This window comes from Anomaloglossus baeobatrachus, chromosome 5, assembly GCF_048569485.1.
Source record: "Anomaloglossus baeobatrachus isolate aAnoBae1 chromosome 5, aAnoBae1.hap1, whole genome shotgun sequence".
In the NCBI taxonomy this organism is placed as follows: Eukaryota; Metazoa; Chordata; class Amphibia; order Anura; family Aromobatidae; genus Anomaloglossus; species Anomaloglossus baeobatrachus.
The window spans coordinates 167,526,413-167,548,600 of NC_134357.1; the positions used below are offsets into that span (position 1 = coordinate 167,526,413).

At 43.4% G+C, this 22,188-nt stretch overlaps 1 protein-coding gene across 1 annotated transcript in view; it reads left to right on the plus strand.

Annotated features, from left to right (window-relative positions):
- The window catches only part of MACROH2A2 (macroH2A.2 histone), an 83,663-nt gene that overhangs the window by 22,460 nt on the left and 39,015 nt on the right, over positions 1-22,188 (plus strand). Inside the window, exon 2 of the mRNA XM_075349005.1 lies at positions 21,290-21,521. Within this exon, the coding sequence (XP_075205120.1) occupies positions 21,350-21,521 (172 nt within the window). The 5' untranslated portion in view covers positions 21,290-21,349. The remainder of the gene's footprint in view (positions 1-21,289; positions 21,522-22,188) is intronic.

Sequence of the window (22,188 nt, forward strand, 5' to 3'; positions counted from 1 at the left end):
TGTATTCCAGCTGCAGGCTGTACAGTAAAACTGACACTAACACAGCAGTCCTCTGACCTGTCCGAGTCTATACAGCAAAGCTGACAGGTGAACTGCAGACAACAGAAATCAAAAACCAATTGTGTATGGTATGGGCAGTGAGAACGAGTCATTTTCTGCTAATATTAGCCTTGTACAATAAGTTAATATTCTAAACCACTTCCTGCTAACATAACAATCTTCAATTTGTAGCAATATATTTTATTTCTTTACAAACTAATGTTCCTAAATTCATACTTCTTCCACTTTATCTACTAAAATTAATAAAATGATGAAAATCTTAAAAAATGGAGAGATGTGGACTGCATTTATCATTATGCCCAGTTCAATTTTCTACATTTTTGAAGATTTCCTTCATTTCATCCATTTTGAAGTCCACAAATTTGGCACATTTTGTTTTCTAAAGGTACAGAGTATATTTCTATTACATTTTTTCTGGTAGCCAGAAGCAGTTCGGAATGGGAACATTTTCTACGACCCTTTTACATTCTCTTTAATGCCTTAAGTTAGGTCAACATGGCGTCCTTGACTGTGACTCCTCATGTGCAACCAAGGTTTGCTTGGTTCTTCTTTTTTTATTTTTATACAGCAGGTGAAATAAGTATTGAACACATCACCAATTTCTTAGTACCGTATGTACTAGAGCAATAAGCCGACCCAAATAAAAGCCGCGGCACCTAATTTTACCGCAAAAAAAACCCAACAAAAAATGGGAAAACTTATTGACTCGAGTATAAGTCTAGGATTATAAGACACATCCCAAATTTAGAGAAGGAAGATTGGAAAAAGTAATTTTTAATGTTAAAATGGGGGTCTGTGTTTATAATCCTAGTGTGTCTTATATTTGCTCAGGAATGTGGCATGGCGGTAGAGTGGCTCAGAAGGCTAGGTCAGCAATGCTTCAGGCTTGGAGGACAGGAGTGTCTGTCTGCAGCTCAGGAGGGTCACAGTATTGTAGGCTAGCAATACTTCAAGCTCGTGGGTGTCACAACCCAGAAGGCTCGGTGATACTGTTGGCTCAGGGGTGTCGCAGTGGGCGCAAGAGCCTGCTGGCGGTTGATGTGATAGATTTCAAGAAAATGGTTTCTGAAATGGCGCGTGCGCAGGTTGAGATCTCAGATCTCTCGACACCCCTGAGCCCACAGTATCTCCGACCATCCTGAGCCTCGACACCGCCGTAACACCCCCGAACCACAGTACCGCCGACCCTCCGTCTTGTGACACCCCCCTGCCGCGCCGAACCAGTAAGTTTTAATCGGATGATAACACTCACCCCCATTTCCTGCCCAGTTTTGGGGAAAACAATTGTCTTATAATCTAATAGTGAGACTCTTACTCAAGTATAAGCCAAGGGGGCTTTTTCAGCATAACAAACATGGTGAAAAGTCAGTATATACGGTAAATATATTTCTAAAGGTGCTATTGACATGAATTTCTCACCAGATGTCGGTCACAACCCATCCAATACACACAGGCAAATCATACCATAGATTTATATAAACTTAGTAATGTGTAATAACACAGCACAACAAAAACAAATTTTATCTGCTACTGGGCAAAAGCCATGTCTCCTATACTAAATCGTGCGTATATTTCAAATACAAAGTCGGATTTGTTGTAACACGCCAGGGCGTTTTGTTATGAATAAGTTTGCCTAAATCAATTAAGCACTTGGAAAGCATTGAATAATAATGGAATAACAACATTTCAAAAAGGCCTGTATTCTAGTTTAAAAGTCTCACTTGAGCAAGACCCAGCAGCACTGTTAAAGGTGCTTCAGGCATCTGCTTTTACTCTTGGGAGCGATCAGATTTGCCCACTGCAAAAACCATAATATTGGGAGTCAAGCCGTCTTGATATCTGTTCTCCTTGGTAGAAATATCTTTATGGAACCTCTCTCCATGTTCATAATCTGTGAGTACCAAATTGGGTGGAAAAGAGTGAAGATGGGAATGTAAGAAATGTATTTTCAATCCCATTTGCCAGCCGAGTGGTTTGTGTGCTCTAAGCATGTTGTCTACCAGTTCATCATAGTTTTCAGGTCATCTGTTCCCAAGTAAGTTCTACACTACTAGCACAAATGCATCCCAAGTTTCAGAGGGTTGAAATGCGATCTGAATGTGTCATCACGCATTATTTTGTTGATTTTCAGAGACAATAAAAAATTCCAGGCCTGTTTTAGCCTCTGTTTTCAGTGTGCTAAACACAATCAATTGCCTATACCGTTAAGCGCATAATGGTAGAGGCAGAGGTAAAAGTGCAGGCATGAGATTATGGGCGGGTACTTTCACAGCACCGCCCATAATCTCGCACCTGCGCAATAACATCACCGGCGCTCGCGATTTGAAAACAGCGCTCAGTCCGCGATAGTGCCACTGCGCATGCGCAAGACTTCAGGAGCACTGTGGAAGATGTGGGCGGCGGCCTCAGCTATGTAAATTAACATTGGGGGACGGCGAACAGCTGCAGGAGGGGGAATAACGGACGCAATACATTCAAAATTCTGGTGACAGGTTCCCTTTAAGAGCAGACACAGTCAGGATAAACAATTTGTGATTTGTTTCTTGAATAGCCGGTGAATTTAGTCATTCAAAAATAAGAGTCTGAATAGTGATTTTTCTGCTCATGACAAACCATGGACACAGCAATTGCCATCCCTTCATTTAACCACTTTGTTCGCTCAGTGCCACAAACATGAGGTGCCAACTTTCACTTGATCTATAATTTGACAATCAAAGTAATACTGTAAGGAATATGTATTCACTTTTTCAGATTCTTGTGCTGATCATAAGTAGAGTATTTGCCACATGTGTAGCAGAAAGTGTCATGATTGTTAACACATTTGCATCTATCCATCTTACATTTTAAGGCCTCCGCCACACATCCGTGCCGCCGGCACGTGTTTGTCATTTTTTACACGTACCGGCGGCACGGAGACACGTACAGCAATGCTACCCTATGGTAGCAGGCACACACACGGAACATGTGTGCGTTTGTACGTGTGTGCGTTTTTCAAAGCGCTGACATGTCCGTTTTTTCGCCGGCAGCACGGGTGTCACACGGCCCGCACCCGTACTACACGGGTGTAGTGTAGATGCGGTCCTGTGTGACACGCGCCGGAGAAAACACACGTGTCAGTGAAAAATAAAAAAACATTAACTCACCTTCTCCTGTCCTCCTGTCTCTGCCGCTGCTGCCTCTTGCTGCCGACCACCGCTCATTAATCTCATAGAATATTCACTTCACTGCCTGGCAGCAGCAGCAGCGGGCAGACGGGAGGGCTGGAGACCGAGGATCAGCACCACGGACAGCAGCGCGGACATCAGGAAGGACCAGGTGAGTATAATAATTACCGGTTCTACGTGTGCTATCGCGGATAGCACACGTAGAACACACGTGTCCCGCACATACCAGAGACACGTACTTACCTGCACGCAACACGCAGGGGAAATACGTGTCTCTCGGCACGTGCGTGAATTTCACGTGAATGTGGCAGAGGCCTAAAGCAGATAGCGCTTTAAGGGAATGTGGACACTTCTTAGGACTTGGTGCAGAAATTTGTGCACCATTTCTGAATCTCTTGACACAGCGGGAAAAATGTGCTTTTCATTAGAATTGGTGAAATCTGCAGCAAGAATGCTGAAGGAATTGACATGCAGTGGATTTATTTCTACACCAAATCTGCTACAGGAAAATGCTCTGTGTGCTCTACAGATCAGGATTCTCTGACTTTTCTGGCGTCTGGATTCCCGTTAGGTTTTCTGCCAAACTGCACTCAAAAAATGTATCAAAAACATGATAAAAATGCAACATGTGCATACAGCCTATTTTCTATTGGATTCTGGTCAGGGGATTAGCTGGGCCATTCTAGGAACTTTTATTTTCTTTCACTGAAACCAATTGAGAGTTTCCTTGGCTGTGTGTTTTGGGATCATTGTCTTGCTGAAATGTCCTCCCTTCTTTTCATCTTCATCATCCTGGTAGATGGCAGCAGATTTTTATTAAGAATGTCTCAGTACATTTGTCCATTCATCCTTCCTTCAGTTATATGAAGCTTGCCAGTGCCATATGCTAAAACGCGTCCCACTCCATGATGTTCCTACCTCCAAACTTCACTGTTGGTATGGGGGTCATATGCACTGCCTTTTAGCCTCCAAACATGGTGGTGTGTATTTTGGTTTCCAAAGAGTTCAATTTTGGTCTCCTCTGACCAGACTTTATTCTCCCAGTGTATCATAGACTTGTCTAAATGTTGATAAGTAAATGTTAAATGCTCATGAACATGCTTTTTGTTCAGAAAAAGCGGGGGCGTCAATTGCGCTTATTAGTGTGGCGACCTCCACAGGCAGGTAGGGCGGTTTATTAGGGGCAGTAGCAGGGAAATTGAAGTCTGGCAGCCCTGTATACCTACCTTGCTTTCCCCTAATCTGTCCTTACTGTGTGGTACCTTTTTTAAGGGGAGTGTTTTTGTTTTTGGTTATTTGTCCAATGACTGTTTTAATGCATATTTAATAAATTGACATTTTAGGATGTATGAACCAAAAACAGCAAGTCTGGCACTTTATGTATTTGCTTAGTTATTAATCGCACAGGATAAATAATGATTTGATTATAGTAAAACTCAGATTATACTTTTTTGGTTTGTTTGTTTTTTTTTAATTGCAGCAAAACCAAAAAAATTAGTATATTAGCATAAGTTGGTATACGTACCACGTATAGGAATATGTTCACATTGTGGCCATTGAAGAGACAAGACTTAAAAACAAAATGAATATTTACTATTTACGTACTTACTGCAGAGTATATGAGTAACAGTGTATATAACTAACAAGGGGTACTCTATAAATACTATTTTAAATTAAAAAAAAAGCGTGAAATCCTAACTGGGATGGTCCTATCCTCTAGTATTAAAACCTCACCTTGTGTCAGCTGACCTCAATGTAGGTGGGGGAGAGCAGGACCAGGACACGACTAGTTAAGACATTTGCTTATAGGATGGTATACGGTAAATGAAATACCTAGCTCAAAAAGGGGGGAGTCACACCCCTGTTTTTGTACAAAACGCTACAGCAAGGCCAAAGAAATGAATTCCTGTGGTTTCATATGCTTTGTACAAATAGGGGCATGCCCCCCCCTTTTTTGGCATTTCAATTATATAGCTTCTCATGGGCCGGTGTCTGAACTAGTCAGCCTCAGCTCCATCTACATGGAAGTCAGTGGAGTGCTCAAGGGAGCAATTTGGCTTCCATGCCATGGCTGCTATTGGCCATAGCATGTAGCGGGTTAATTGAGTGCTACAATAACTGACAGTGCGGTGTCTGTGCTGGCAGCAGGGAGTGAGTGCAGTTAGAGAGATCCCCACCATAACAATCCTGGGCTAAACAAGCTCTGCCTTTTTCATTTCCTTATGGAAACTGATAGGTTCAAGGTGTGAAGAGGCAGCACTGTGATGGAAAGCGACTAGGTTTTCTAGGCCCATAAGTATTTATTTATTTATTTTTTTTTAACAACTGCAAATATTCTAAAATAAAAGGAGTAATACTTAAAGGGATATTCCCATCTCCAAGATCCTATCCAAATATGTAGTAGGTGTAATAATAATATTAGCGAATATTTCCAAATAGAAATGTAGTATAGTTCTTCCGATTCACTAGCTCACTTACCTCATATTCCGGGCATTGCAGGACCTTAGGTATCCATGATTACGACCACGCATATAGGGAAAGTTAGGGGTGCTTCACACACAGCGAGCTCGCTGCCGAGATCGCTGCTGAGTCACGCTTTTTGTGACGCAGCAGTGACCTCATTAGCGATCTCGCTGTGTGTGACACTGAGCAGCGATCTGGCCCCTGCTGCGAGATCGCTGCTCGTTACACACAGCCCTTGTTCGTTTTCTTCAAAGGCGCTCTCCCGCTGTGACACACAGATCGCTGTGTGTGACAGCGAGAGAGCGAAAAATGAAGGGAGCAGGAGCCGGCGTCTGGCAGCTGCGGAGGCTGGTAACTAAGATAAACATCGGGTAACCAAGGTGGTTACCCGATATTTACCTTAGTTACCAGCCTCCGCAGCTCTCACGCTGCCTGTGCTGCCGGCTCCGGCTCTCTGCACATGTAGCTGCTGTACACATCGGGTTAATTAACCCGATGTGTACTGTAGCTAGGAGCGCAAGGAGCCAGCGCTAAGCAGTGTGCGCGGCTCCCTGCTCTCTGCACATGTAGCTGCATTACACATCGGGTTAATTAACCCGATGTGTACTGTAGCTAGGAGAGCAAGGAGCCAGCGCTCAGTGTGCACGGCTCCCTGCACACACAGCTAAGCGGTGTGCGCTGGTAACTAATGTAAACATCGGGTAACCATACCCGATGTTTACCTTAGTTACCAGTGTCCGCAGCTTCCAGACGGCGGCTCCGTGCAAGCGCAGCGTCGCTTGCACGTCGCTGCTGGCTGGGGGCTGTTCACTGGTCGCTGGTGAGATCTGCCTGTTTGACAGCTCACCAGCGACCATGTAGCGATGCAGCAGCGATCCTGACCAGGTCAGATCGCTGGTCGGATCGCTGCTGCATCGCTAAAGTGTGAAGGTACACTTAGTTAATCAGTTGCTTGTGGTTGTAACCATGGATACCTCAGGGCAGTGTAGGACCTTAACATAAGGTAAGTGACAGTGAATCAGGAGAACTATACTACGTTTCTATTTGGAGGTATTTGCTAATATTATTATTACACCTACTACATATTGGGATAGGATCTTGGAGGGAATACCCCTTTAATCACTGATGTGGTCAACTGGGTTCCGAAATGGTACCATCCACTCTGACTGACACTACAGAATCTTTTGATTTTGGTGCGACTGTGTAGACAGGATCGCTGGACTTTGAGTCTGTGCTATAAAGGAAGGACTTGAAGCATTTTGCATCTTTTCCACGGCAGGCAATAAGAGACGGGTTCATTGTGAAGGTACTGACTTGGCGATGACATTCTACACCCATCCCAGGTGGTCGGTGTTCCTTAGAGAGGGTTTAGTTTCCAGGAGTCTTACAAGCTGTTGATTTCAGCTATTTTTGTTACTAAATTACTCTCCAATTTCTGATTTGAAAAGGGATTTTATTTTTTTCAGTCTCCTTTGTATTCTAATGATTGTACCTAATGTCCATGGGTTGTTTTTTTTTTTTAATGCTTTCCAGCACAAGCCTTGTGGCTTAGTAAATAGCACAAGTAGTTTGCAAAGCTTTGGTAAATTTTTCATTATTATTATTTATAGAGATATCAACATTTTTCATTGACGACAGCTATGACTTGTAAACATTGGATGAAATATGTAGAAGGTTGTGGTTGGTGAAATACATTTCAGCACCGAAAGGGTTATAAGATCACATTATCATTTCTACACAGGGTAATCCTGATCACTAGGGATCCAAGTGTTAGGACCTCCATCAATGCTGAGAATGGTGCCCTGAAATGCCCTGCTAGGATGGAGCGGTAGCTGAGCTTACACCACTGTGCCGTTTATTGCCCTTATGACTGCTGGTGAAAGCTTTGGCTATATCCAGCAGCCCAATACATTTGTCAGCTGTTTACTCTGTACCCAACCATACCTGGGCCATAATATTTCATTTCTAAGGTGAATAGACATATGTTAATAGTGAATTAAGGTGTGGGGAATTAAGATTGGTGTAATTATTCCACATATTTGTACAGAACGCCCTCATCCTGCCTTTCCTGTATTTCAGAATCCTTACTAATGATTAGTAGGCCATATACCTGAAGGGCTTGGCACTCCTTAGAATAGATATATATCACTATGGTGGCACATTACTTAGAATTTATGGTACTACTTGGAACACCCTGGTATTGATGTTCATTTCTGGGTTGTCTGTAAGGAAAGTAGAATCTGAAGTGAAGGAAAGCTTAGCGTTGGACTTGTAAGGGAAAGTCGAGAGCGTTTTATTCGTGTTGCCCAACTGTAACCGCACCCACATCCTGAGCTCCTGCACCCTGTGCATTGGGCAAGGCGAGAGGAAGCCTCTCATATTGCCTTTTCCCCTACACTACCATATGCTTCTCACTTTCACTTCTCGTTATACCTATTCTTGGTCTTCTCAAATGCAAAGCTAAAAAACAAATCAAACTGTATAAAGGAGACCGGAATAATTGCAGTGAAAGCCCCACCTCACAAGACCCTGGGGTCATTTTCAATTAAGGAAGCGCTCCCTCCAGGCGCTGTGTAGGGTATTTCTACTCAGCTGCATCTACATACAAAGGTCTAAGCTGCAGTATCACAGTACCCAGAGATCCTTACAGTACGTAATGCCTATAGTCACACGTTGCATTTTTGCAATGGTTGGGGGTTTTTTGTTTTGTTTTTTTTTAACTTCTTTTCATCAATAACCGCAAAAAAAAAGCATCCCAGTAAAGTGTATGAGAACCTTGACTTGCTATGCACACGTTGCTTCTTTTTTCCCTGCAGTTTTTGTTGTGGGAAAAAAAAAGCAGCATGTCAATTTTGTTTTTTTTTCCTGCTTTTTTTCACCAATTGACTTCAATGGAGTCAGTGAAAAACACAGGAAAAAACGCATGTGTAATGCACACTTTTGCTTTTTTTTTTTTGGTGTGCGTTTTTACATGCTATTTTACGTTACTGGGCTTCTCTGCAGCCTCATCTTGCGGTCTATACTGTGGGACCTTGCTTCAGGGAAGTTTGGTGATGTCACAAGGTAATATGAGTTCATGCCGGTGGATCACTGGGGTCCCTTCCATCTAGGCCTTGCGGTCTTTACCGCGAGACTTTGCTGCAGGGAAGCCTGGTGGCTTAGGTGCCCTGGTCTGTATTGCAATCTGTCCCCAAGTAACCCAGGGTAGTCATGGTGATGACTCAGGGTTATGGTTGCAGCGATTGGTTCCCTGTGATCGCATTACAGGGACCCGATCGCCATATCGGGTTATATTGTGTGTATATATACTGTATATACAATTTGTCTTCAGTACGTTTTAATAAGACTAGTTTTATTCACTAAAAATAAAAACACAGGATTGCATTTTTTTTGGAGCGTTTGTTTTCACCACCTCATTCTTGGATGAAAAAATGCTGAGAAATTCAGTCAGGAAATAAGAAACCTGCGTAATAGATTTCCGAAATTTCGTCACTTTTGCTGGTATTGTGAAAAGCAACTTTTTATTAGCCTAAACAAACGCCCAAAAATGCGACTTTTAAGCGTTTGAGTTTTTGCTGTTGCAGATTTTCTGCAGCATTTCTACATCTATTCACTAAATTAGGTTAGGGGTTTTTTTTTTTTTATTTTTTAATACTATTTTTGACGCTGTTAGGCCTAAGGGTACTTTCACACTTGCGTTATTTTCCTTCCGTTACAATCCGCCCTTTTTTGAAACAGCGGAATCCGTTAACGGATTCCGCTGTTTCCCATAGACTTGTATGGTTGACGGATTGTACCAAAAGGAGCTGCGTTGCTTCCGCTGGGCGACGCTCCGTTGCTTCCGCCCAGCGGGAGGAACGCAGCATGTAACGTTATTTTGAGCAGCGGAATCCTCTGGATTTCACTGCGCATGCTCCTTTTTTTTTTTTTTTTTTTTTTTTTTTTTTTTTTTTTTTCTTTTTTTTTTAAATCAAACTTTATTTTGGCTCGCGGTGGCCGAACGTTCAGCTGAGCGCCCGGCCGTCGGCAAGCGACAGCGCTCAGCTGAATGACCGGCCACCAGCATGCCCGGCCGCCGGCAAGTCACAGCGCTCAGCTGAGCGCCCGCCCGCCGGCATGCCCGGGCGCCGGCAAGTGACAGCGATCAGCTGATCACCCGGCTGCAGGGAGCGATCAGCTGATCACCCGGCGGCCGGGAGCGATCAGCTGATCACCCGGCAGCCGGCTGCAGGGAGCGATCAGCTGATCACCCGGCGGCCGGCTGCAGGGAGCGATCAGCTGATCACCCGGCGGCCGGCTGCAGGGAGCGATCAGCTGATCACCCGGCGGCCGGCTGCAGGGAGCGATCAGCTGATCACCCGGCGGCCGGCTGCAGGGAGCGATCAGCTGATCACCCGGCGGCCGGCTGCAGGGAGCGATCAGCTGATCACCCGGCGGCCGGCTGCAGGGAGCGATCAGCTGATCACCCGGCGGCCGGCTGCAGGGAGCGATCAGCTGATCACCCGGCGGCCGGCTGCAGGGAGCAATCAGCTGATCGTTCACTATAGTCTGCCGCTGGTAAAACCGGGAAAAAAAAAAAAAAAAATCAAAACGAATTGCGTTGTTTTGCAGCATCCGTTGCATCCGTTGTGTCACTATATGCAACACATCCGTTGCATCCGTTACACAACGCAATGCAACGGATACCGTTCAACGCAAGTGTGAAAGTAGCCTAAGACACATGGCAAGAAAATCGGTGCGAGTGGAGTGCAATAAAACATTGCATTCCACTCGGATCAAAATTAGCCTGTGTGTCAGCGGACCGAGAAAACAATCACACCATGCTGTAATTGTAATGTGAGACTTTCTCTTGCACCCATTCAAGTGTATGGGGCGAGAAAAAAAACGCACTGCACTCGTGGTACACCGGTGTACCACGAGTGCAGTGCGAAAATGGCAATAGCCGGCTACGGAGGAGAGAGGGAGATAAATCCCTCCCCTCCTCAGAGCCGCCCCCCCCCCCACCGCAGCTGAGGTCCGCTCACACAGTCGGACCTCAGTCGCAGGGACACTCGCATGACACTCGGCTCTGCTGTACTCCCTGTGTGGCCCCAGCCTTATTGTCTTTTTGGTCTGTGTTTGATACTTTCTTGTATTTGGCTTTGTGAAAACTTCAGTGATATGTCATGTATGTTGCATGCAGGTGGCTGTTTAAGGCTGTGGCCACACTGGGATTACTGCGATCCCCTCGCATGACACTCTGCTCACCCTGGCAGTACAGCAGAGCCGAGTGTCAGGCGCGTGTGCCTGCAACTGAGGTCCAATCATGCGAGCGGACCTCAGCTGTGCGGGGCGAGCCAGCGCTGAGGAGGGCCGGGCCAGCACGGAGGAGGGGAGGGAGCGATTTATCTACCTCTCTCCTCCGTAGCCGGCTATTGCCATTCTCGCTTTGCACTCACGGTACACCGGTGTACCGCGAGTGCAGTGCGATTTTTCTCTAGCCCCATAGACTTGGATGAGTGCGAGAGAAACTAGGAACGTACTACAGTTGCAGCATGCTGCGATTGTTTTCTCGGTCCACTAACACACAGGCATATATTGGTCCTAGTAAAATGTGATGTTTTATCGCACTCCACTCGCACCGTTTTTCTCGCCGTGTGGCTTAGGCCTTACCAGCAGGCTGTCCACCTCCAATGCAATTCTAAAGAGGAAATCCACACACAAGGCTCAGCGTACTCGTAACAGAAATTGAGATATAGTGAATTTCACCACGGGTCAGTTTTCAAAGATGAATAAATAAGCGCAGTGGGCAGGAGATTTCTATAAATCCTATCCAGTTTGCTGGAACTGTAAGACACAGCATTTTTGGGTAGCATCGAAACTTATCATGGGAACAAAGTACAGTTTAATGGGTTATTTCCATATCCAAGAGCCTATCCCAATATGTACTAGGTGTAATAATATTAGCAAACACCTCCAATTATAAATGTAATATAGTTCTCCTGATATAGCCATGTCTCTTATCTCATGTGCAGAGCATTGCAGCTTGTGTATCTATGATTACCCCCACTAATAGTGACAGTCATAACCAGGGATATCTAAGCTGCAATGCCCTGCGCATGAGGAAAGAGACATGACTATTATCAGGAGAACTATACTACATTTCTAATTGGAGATATTTGCTAATATTATTACCATTATTACACCTACTACATATTGGGATAGGATCTTGGAGATGGGAATAACTCTTTAATCGGTAGATCTCACAATATTAAGTTCCACATTTGGATACGTTCTATAAGATTTTCTCCGCACAGGAGCGATTTTTATATGTGCCCTACTATGTACCAAGTAATGGTCGTGAAAATGAAATATAATGACAGTATACTTTTAATTGGCAAATGGGTATTTAAGTACAATTATAAGAGCAGTTCAGCCATGAATGTTTCAACAGAATACCGTATCATCATTTATTGAACAGCAGCATTTAATATTTCAGTCTATTCTGACTGAAATCCATTATTTCATGTTTAATTGTCCCCTGACATTATGTAGAGGAATTCCATTAAGTGAGAAAGTGAATTGCGTTAAATTCTGACAAGTGACCGTATGAACGAATTGATTTTTCAGGAAAGGATTCATTTTTCATGAATAATAGACATACGGCGCATCCTGAGAACACCAGACACCTGTTTAAGCACTCGCTTCATTGTCTGCCTAGTGTCGCCATGCATTAGCTCTATTAGGTTATTATGTGGTATATTCCAGATCCACCTGGTCTGTGTGTTATAGATCTGTCTGTATAACACAATCATTGCTTAGTGTAAGGGGTACTTCACACACAGCGAAATCGCTACTGAGATCGCTGCTGAGTCACATTTTTTGTGACCTCATTAGCGATCTCGCTGTGTGTGACACTGAGCAGCGATCTGGCCCCTGCTGTGAGATCGCTGCTCGTTACACACAGTGCTGGTTCGTTTTTTTATTGTTGCTCTCCCGCTGATAAGCACACATCACTGTGTGTGACAGCGAGGGAGCAACAATCCTGAATGTGCAGGGAGCAGGAGCCGGCGTCTGACAGCCTGCGGTAAGCTGTAACCAAGGTAAACATCGGGTAACCAAGGTGGTTACCCGATATTTACCTTAGTTACCAGCCTCCGCAGCTCTCACGCTGCCAGTGCCGGCTCCTGCTCCCTGCACACGCTAAGTTAAGCGGTGTGAGCTGGTAACTAAGGTAAACATCGGGTAACCATACCCGATGTTTACCTTAGTTACCAGTGTCCGCAGCTTCCAGACGCCGGCTCCTTGCAAGCGCAGCGTCGCTGCTGGCTGGGGGCTGGTCACTTGTCGCTGGTGAGATCTGCCTGTTTGACAGCTCACCAGCGACCATGTCGCGATGCAGCAGCGATCCTGACCAGGTCAGATCGCTGGTCGGATCGCTGCTGCATCGCTAAAGTGTGAAGGTACCCTAAGACATGAACAGCATTATGCCTGTACGATGCATGGACAACCTCCAAGAAACCAAAGCGTCCACAGGACCCCACTGCTGGCCTCTATTAATGGATGCTAGATGCAGTACGAAGGCTTTATTCCCCCTTACAATTCTGTTGGTGGAACGGCGAGGTGCTGCAAATCACGTCTTGAAATGAATAGGTGACCCAGAACCCCCAGCCATAAACTCATCCCGGATGGACTAGAGTGCTTGGTGATCAGGCATCTTCTCAGTTCAGTCTGTACGTGGAAACAAATGACTAAGGCTAGTTTCACACTTGCGTTGGGTTGAATCCGCTGGGTCCGTTTCTGCGTCGTTTTGATGCATCCGTTATTTTTGTATTGTCAACGGATGCAACAGGTCCGTTATTTCACAGGAATCCGTTAGCTGATTCCTGTGAAATAACGGACCCGTTGCATCCGTTTGGCGTCCGTTAGGCGTCCGTCTAACGGAATGCGTCAGCTCCATTTTTGTTTTTTCCTTTTTTTTTTTTTTTCCATTCTTGGCATGCTCAGTAGAAATTAGCGGAATCCAGCGGCGGATTCCGTTGTAAAGCACCTTGCAACGGAATCCGCCACCATAGGAATCCATTATAACTATTGACGGATGTAACGGAATCCGCCGCTCGGCGTCATTTTAACACAAGCAATTAACGCTCGGCGGAAGCAACACAGCGTCAGGCAGCGAAAGCAACGCAGGTACTTTTGGCACAATCCGTCATCCATACAAGTCTATGGGAAACAACAGAATCCGTTAACGGATTCCGCTGTTTTCCAAAACAGTGGATTGCAACTGAAGGAACACAACGCAAGTGTGAAAGTACCCTAAACCGTTCAACACTTTTTATTTATTTTGAAAGGTTATCTGTTAGCAGGGTTTGTAATCTGAGAGCAGCATGATATATGGGGCAGACACACTCATTCCAGTGATGTATCAATTACTAGGCTGTGTGTTGCAGGTTCAATAAAATCAGTGTTTTATCAGCAGGAGATTCTCACTACAGGGCTAGTTATCTCATGCCATGTAGTCTTTCTTCTCAGTGTAGCCCCGCTCCACCACTGATTAGCAGCTTTCTGCCCATGTACAATGTACAGCGGAAGCTGCTAATGATTAGTGTGGTCAGGGTTTTACAGAGCTCAACATTCAGAGAACTGCTAGAGCTACAACAGAGAAAACTGCAGTACGTAGCCCAGTAAGTGATGTATAGGTAGAATCTTGGCCTCTGCCTTTACATCATATTACTCTCAGATGGGGTGGCAAAAATTTGGTGACAAATTCCCACTAAGGAATGTGTGTCACAATGAGTTTTTAGCGAGTTGTTGACGCTGCCTATTTTTGTTGCATCAAAAATGTAGCGTCTCAAGTATTTCATTGCAGAAATGTTGGTGAATTTTTGGTGCGTTTTTCCAATGCATTTTTCATCTATTGTGGGGTGGAAAAGCGCTGAACAGATTTATTTCTGCACCAAATCGGCAAGGGATAACAAAGCAACGTGCATAAAACGTCAGGATTCTCATTGATTTTGCTTACATAAGGATTTGCATGCAGTTTGTGACAAACCTGCATTTAAAAACGCAAACAAAACTCACTATGTGCACACAGCCTATCACTTCAAGCAAAGTGGACGGGATTGATAGAAACCTCATGCCCTCGGTGCTTCTTTTTTACTGAACGGATACGGACCTGTGCTGCGTGTTTGAAATCTGGAACTTTTCAGTTTCTCTTACAGAAACGCTGAGTTTTATCTGCAGATTTTTCTTTACAGAATTGCATGATATGCAAAAACTTTTCAGGTAAAAAATGTGCATGAGATTTTAGTGCGTTTCCGCTGCAAAATCACTTAAACGGATGTAGTCCACACATAAGAAGTTTTGGCAAAGCCAAATACCAAGGATTGTCAAAAACAAAGCGGCTTTGTTTAAAACTTCACCTACCAACAAGAGACAAAAACCCCAGCAACAAAAACAACACAAGTAACCTAATTTACAGAATAGGTGTAGAAATGCTGCAGAAATTGTGCAACATCAAAAACTCTTCGCTAAAAGCTCATTGTGGGAACGATGCTTAATTCCGCACGATTTCTGACATTTTATGCACACGCAGCTTATTTTCCATGCAGATTTGAAGCCGTTTCAGATCTGCAGCATGCAAATTCTTTTTGCCATTTTTCACCTATTCAAATGAATTTGGAATAAAAAAAAAACGCATACAAATCGTGCATATTTTCCTGCCACTACTTTTCTGCTGCAATATCCTGAATTTAGCTTTATTTTGGATATGCATTAATGTACGTGCCCACGATCAGTGTTTGCTGCGTTTTGGACACAGCAAGCTTCAGCTGCGCCCAAACCGCTGCGGTGTACAGTACAAGCATAGTGGATGGGATTTCTAGAAATACCGTGCCCACTATGCTTTTTTTTTTTTCCGCAGCAAACACTGACCTGCGGAGCGTGTTTCCAGACCGCAGCATGTCAATTCAATTGTTTGCTACAGATTTGCATGTGTCCTCCGTAGAGAGAACACAAGCAGGAGACCACAGCGCACTGAACCCTGATCGTGGGTACAAGCATCTGCAGTCTCCGCGGCCCCCCCGGTCAGGACCCAATGTGTCCAGAATGTAGTTAGTCCTGATCATGGGCACATGCATTAAGACATTGAACACCCAATCTGGAAGAAGCTGGCCCGCCGTGAGGAGAGAGAGGTTCCGCGATAAATGTGTCCTTTGCAGCACATGCAGCAAATCCTTCAAAGTGCAGTGGTTTGATGATGATAGTGCAACTCATTTTCAGATTTTTTTATAACTGCTTCCTGAGAACATCGTTTTACTAATATATTTCTCTTTCATACATTTTTTTTTCTTTCATTGGCATAGTGGAATGGGGGAGGGATTGTTTTGTGTTACTCCTAATGCCACCATTTTGAGGTGCATATACTGTATATATAATTGGTGGGGGGCAGTAGAAAAAAGAAAAAGTTCCAAGGTATTTGGGTATCAAGGAATCAACACAATACCAAATGGATGACCTGATAGATGCAAGAAGCAGTATAGGTATAAAAGTGGTCTTCGTCATACATACCAACACTTCCTTGGATTTTTTTACCTCCACCTCTGGGGATGTTTTAACTAGCATGGGTACTGCCATGTGCGATCTACACAAGCTGCAGTTTTGTGAAGGGGCGGTGTTGCACATCCATGAAATGGACCGTTCTCACATTGGAATACCTGACCTGAGCATTTATTTATATCTACAGTACAATCATCTCCGGTCAGGGGACAGGGCTATACAGGGCCGGACAGGGCTATACAGGGCCGGACAGGGCTATACAGGGCCGGACAGGGCTATACCAAAAACACCCCAAGTCTGAATAGGACAGTTTTGCTAAAAATATTAACCAGACCACTCGGAGATGGGATTTATTTGTATGGCCGGCATACGTGGGCACAATTACCAAATTGTAATTTTATCTCTGTTCAGAACAGCAATGATTTTTTTCCATGACCAGATATATGTGCTGTAGGTGTGTGTGTGTGTATATAACAGTATATCACTAGCTGTGCAGACAAGTCCAGGTTCTTGATCCGATATTTCTTCTACCTTCTGTGCCTTTCTTTACAGGATGAGACATGTGGTTACCATAGTAACAACCTCCATTTTCTAAAGGTGTCAGTTAGAGAGGGTGAGTGTCCAAGGAGCCATCACAGGCAGGGAAGGTGGGAGAGACTGGGATTGATTTGTCTGTAATGAACACGACCCTGGTAAAGTGTTTTATTAATGACTTGCGGAAGACGATAAAAAATCATTTTATAACATATAATGAAAGTACATAACAAGACACTATATAACCTTCACTGTATCATACATCACATTGTGTATATAACCTGTAATCACACGTCACACTGTATAATATAATCTAAAATCATACATACTACATATAATCATAGATAACATGGCATATGACATATAATCATACATAATACGATAGGAGTGGGCAATTAATTTTCCCGAGGGACCACATGAGACACTGTGACTGGTGTCTGGGCCGAAGCAATAGGCTGCAAATTAATTCTGCTCAATATTAATATATGTGAATATGTATGAGACACACACACACACACACACACACACACACACCCCCTACTATATAAAGCTGAGTGTATGTGTGTGTCCACTAAAGAAATCCGCACCGTCGCATTTACAATCACAAAATTTTGCACAGACGTCTCATGTGACCCAGGGAACATCGTAGACTGTTTTGACAGGAAAATGTAACCCTGCGCTATACAGTTACTGTCCATAAAGCTGCCTCCATTAAAGTGAATGGCGCCTCTAACTACAGGTTATTAATAGGAGCTGTGATTGGTTGCTATAGGAACAGAGGACAATGTTAGTATAAGAAGCTTATGTGTGAGGTAATATGCTGTCGGTGGGGAGACATACTGGGCAAGAGACACACACACACACACACACACACACACACACACACACACACACACATACACACACATATAGAGACAGACACAGAGATAGAAACAGACAGACAAGGAAAGCGACACACAGACAGCGACACACAGACAGTGGGAGAGAAACAGAGAGACAGTTACAGTTACTATCCCGGGCAACGCCCGGGTACTACAGCTAGTTATATTGTAAAATTAATATTAACCCCTTACTGACATAGGACTTGCTGGTACGTCCAAGGTTGTGTCCCTGCCTTTGATGCGGGCTCACATGCAGAGCTCACACCTTTCTTTGCATATGTCAGCTGATCTGATCAGCCATGTGCCTCTAACAGCCGCAGGTGGATCACTGCTGTTTAATTAATTTAACGTGCACCAGTCGGGAGCGCTTCATTCCCCGCTCACATCTCTCCCGTGACATAATCACGGGGGGGGTTGCCGATGGGTTGTTATGACAGCAAAGGCATGACAAAGTTCATGTGAACGGCGGCTGTGAGCCAGCGTTAATAGGAATGCAGCGTTTCTGCTGTACAGAGCAGTGCTGATACCATGCGCTGTGCATCACAAGCGATCCGATGGTCTCCGCTTCAAGTCACCTAAAGGGGACTAGTAAAAAAAAAAAAAAAAGTGGGGGGGGGGGGGGGAACCCCACAAGCTCAAATCATCCCCCTTTTTTGCCCCATGGAAAATAAAACAATTTACAAAGAAAAGTTAAAGCTAACATTGGGTATCGCAGCGTTCAGAAATACCTGATCTATCAAAATTATAAAATAAATTTGAACGGTAAAGGACGAAAAAAAAATCAAAATGCCTGAATTTTTTTTGTTTGGTTGCTGCAACATTGCAATAAAATGCAATCAAAACATAAATGGCATAAATATAAACGAAAGCTCAGGATGCCAAATATAAGCCTTCACAGAGCCCCAGGTCCCGTAAAATGAGAATGTTACAGGTCTTATGCTAGCTACGAACTCGTACGAAACTGGGGAAACATACTGCAAGGTTAGTTTTACCATGAAGTGAATATGGTAAATAAAAAATAATAATAAAAAAAATATTCTGAGACTCCACAAGTTGTGTCTAACCAACATGTTGGGTTTCTAGGAGGAGTTAAGTGCAAATCTGGGTATTGGTAATGCAGCTGATTTATTTGGACTTTACAAATGCATCTGAAACTGAACCACATAAGTCTTATATTGACGCTCCAGACTCAAGGACTAAAGGCCATTTACACACAACGATATTGCTAACGAGATATCGTCGGGGTCACGGTGTTGGTGACGCACATCCGGCCTCGTTAGCGATGTCGTTGTGTGTGACACCTTTTTGCGATCAGTAACGATCGCAAAAAGGTGTCAAATCATTCGTCGTGTACACGTCGTTCATTTTTAAAAAATCGTTCCTCATTTGGAACGCAGGTTGTTTGTCGTTCCTGCGGCAGCACACATCGCTATGTGTGACGCCGCAGGAACGAGGAACATCGTACCTGTGGCTGCCGGAAATGAGTAAGCAAGGAGGTGGGCGGGATGTTCCGGCCACTCATCTCCGCCCCTCCCCTTCTATTGGCGGCCGCTTAGTGACGCCGCTGTGACGCCGAATGAACCTCCCCCTTAAAAGAGAGATTGTTCGGCGGCCACAGCGACGTCGGACAACAGGTAATTGCGTGTGACGCTGCCGTAGCGATATTGTTCACTACGGCAACGATCACCCCATGACGCGCCACCGACGTGGGCGGGTGCTATCGCTCACGACATCGCTAGCGATGTTGCAGCGTGTAAAGCCCGCTTAGGGAAACTATATGCAACTGGGTAAGGAATTGGTTGAAAGATAGTAAACAGAGTAGTCATAAATTGTACATTCGCTAATTGGGCTATAGTCAGCAGTGGGGTGCCGCAGGGATCTGTGCTAGGACCGATTTTGTTTTTAATCTCTTTAATGATGTAGATGAAATTGAGACTTAAGTGTCAGTCTTTGCTGAAAACACCAAACTATGTAGGATATTAAAAACTGACCTTGATATTACAATATTACAAAACGATCTGGATAAGATGTCAGAATGGGCAGACACTTGTTAAATGAGATTTAATGTTGATAAATGTAAAGTAATGCACCTAATACAGAGTAACCCTATAACTGCGTATACATTAAATGGAAGTAAACTCGGGACTACAGAACAGGAGAAGGACTTGGGTATTCTGGTTACAAATAAGCTGAGCAGCAGCACTCAATGTCAAGCAGCAGCTGCTAAAGCAAACAAGATTTAGGGTGTATAAAAAAAAAAAATAGATCCCGTGATCCCAACGTATTGATACCCCTCTAAGTCACTTGTAATGCCACATCTGGAATATGGGATCCAGTTTTGGGCTCCATATTTTAAGGATATTCAGAAGTGAGTCAGTTCAAAGGCAGGCAACTAGACTACTACAAGGAATGGAAGGCCTCTCATATGATGACAGGTTGAAGTTATATATGTTTAGCTTAGAAAAAAGACGTCTCAGAGGAGATCTCATTTATATGTATAAATACATGTGGTCATTACAAAAGACTAGCACATCACTTAGTAATATCTTTGGAAGGGATGAGGACCAGGGGTCACTCACTGCAAGTGAAAGAAAAAACATTCCAACAGCTAAATAGGAAAAGGTTCTTTACAGTTAGAGCAGTCAGGCTGTGGAATGCCCTACCACAAGAGGTAGTAATGGCAGATACTATAACAGCTTTTACAAAAGGGCTGGATGATTTTCTCAGTGCACGCAACATTGTCGGTTATAAATTACTTAATCACAAAATATATAATTGGTGGAAGGTTGAATTAGATGGACCTAGGTATTTTTTCAACCTATGTAACTATATGTAGCTATGTTATGATATATTGGTTGGCACTACATGGTCTACTTTGTATCCTAAATCATTGGGTAACGTTACCTTAGATATTGTATATTTATACTCAGGGCTGTGGAGTCGGAGTCGGAGCTCATTTTGGTGGAGTCGGTATAAAATGCACCGACTCCGACTCCTAAAATATATAATAAATTGGGGACAGTAGTGCAATGCAGAATGTGCTGAATATTTTACTAAATAATATTTAGTATAATGCTTATATTGAAGTGAAAAATGTATTGTAGTACAATGTGAACATCAGACATTTTAATTATTTTTATGATACAATAATCAAGATATTTAGAACATAAAATATATTTATTGGAATACAACTTTAGAACACAAACTAATAAATTGTAAATATGTAATATATATATTATAACATTTGTGTATTTTAATTTATTTAAATAACAGTTTAGTTTTAAATGCTGTATTTAGATTTGGTGCACCATAATTTTTCCTGTACATATATTTATATACTGGAATTGTACTTATCCCGTGGAGTGCAGCTGTGCCTGACAGCCGACTCCCACTCCTCCAGCTGCTCTACTATGCAGTGCTGTTTTAGCTTTTCACTGCTGAGTAGGCTACAGGCCGCACATCAAACATCTTGATTTTTAGTTTTGTCACCAAATGCTTTATGTTGTTGTCAGAGGTGGTAAAAAGCTTTTTTTTTTTTTATTCTTTCAAGAAAATAATTTTTCTGAAAATAAATGCTCTTATGTAGACCATAGCTGCAATATAGGGTGCAAAGTTATACATCCAATTCATTTATTTATTTATTTTTTTCAGTGATTTCGATTTATAAAGAGTTTGTGCGATTCATAGAAACAGGCACAAAACAAAGCAAAGATGTCTGCACGAGGGGGGAAGAAGAAAACCACCAAACTGTCTCGCTCATCCAAGGCTGGAGTAATCTTTCCAGTTGGTAGGATGATGCGCTACTTAAGAAGAGGCACACACAAGTACAGGATAGGCATGGGCGCCCCTGTGTACATGGCTGCCGTCATCGAGTATTTGGCGGGTAAGTAGCAATATTCTTACTTTATTACACTAAAAGGTCATTTGTATGTAACCTCAAACTGTGAATCTGAAGCGTCTTCGTACACCATTTTATATTTTGGGCCATTACAAGAGTAAGTCCAGCAGCTGGCAATGTCTATCTATTACAGAAGAGAATTTCAAGAGAAACGCTGAATATTAAAAATAATTTTAAGACCAATTGTATAATGTTTGGGCTGCTGCAATAGGCTTCAGTGAGGACAGTACAGCGCATTCAAGTCTATAAAAAGTCAAGTAATCACTAAATGTAGCAGATCACGAAGAAAGACTCCACCACGGGTAAAATGGAATCTGGAAACTTTAAAAAAGGAACTTATAAAGGTCATTTGTGTTTCTAAGGACACCCATATAATATACCATATAAGGGCTCATGCGCACGTAACTGCTGATTATTCTGCAGCGATTTGACAGCACATGTGCTCATCAAATCGCTGCAGAATTAATGCAGTTTTTTTGTTAAAAAAAAAAAAAAGCCGATTTCATGCACTATGGCTGCTGCCCCCACCATAGAGAGAGTGGGCGCTGCATTCAGAACGCACAAGTAATTGACATGCTCATTTTATGAACGCACGGAATTGGGTCAAAAATTTAGCACCCAAATCGCAGCGTTCATAAAAGCAATGTGCGCA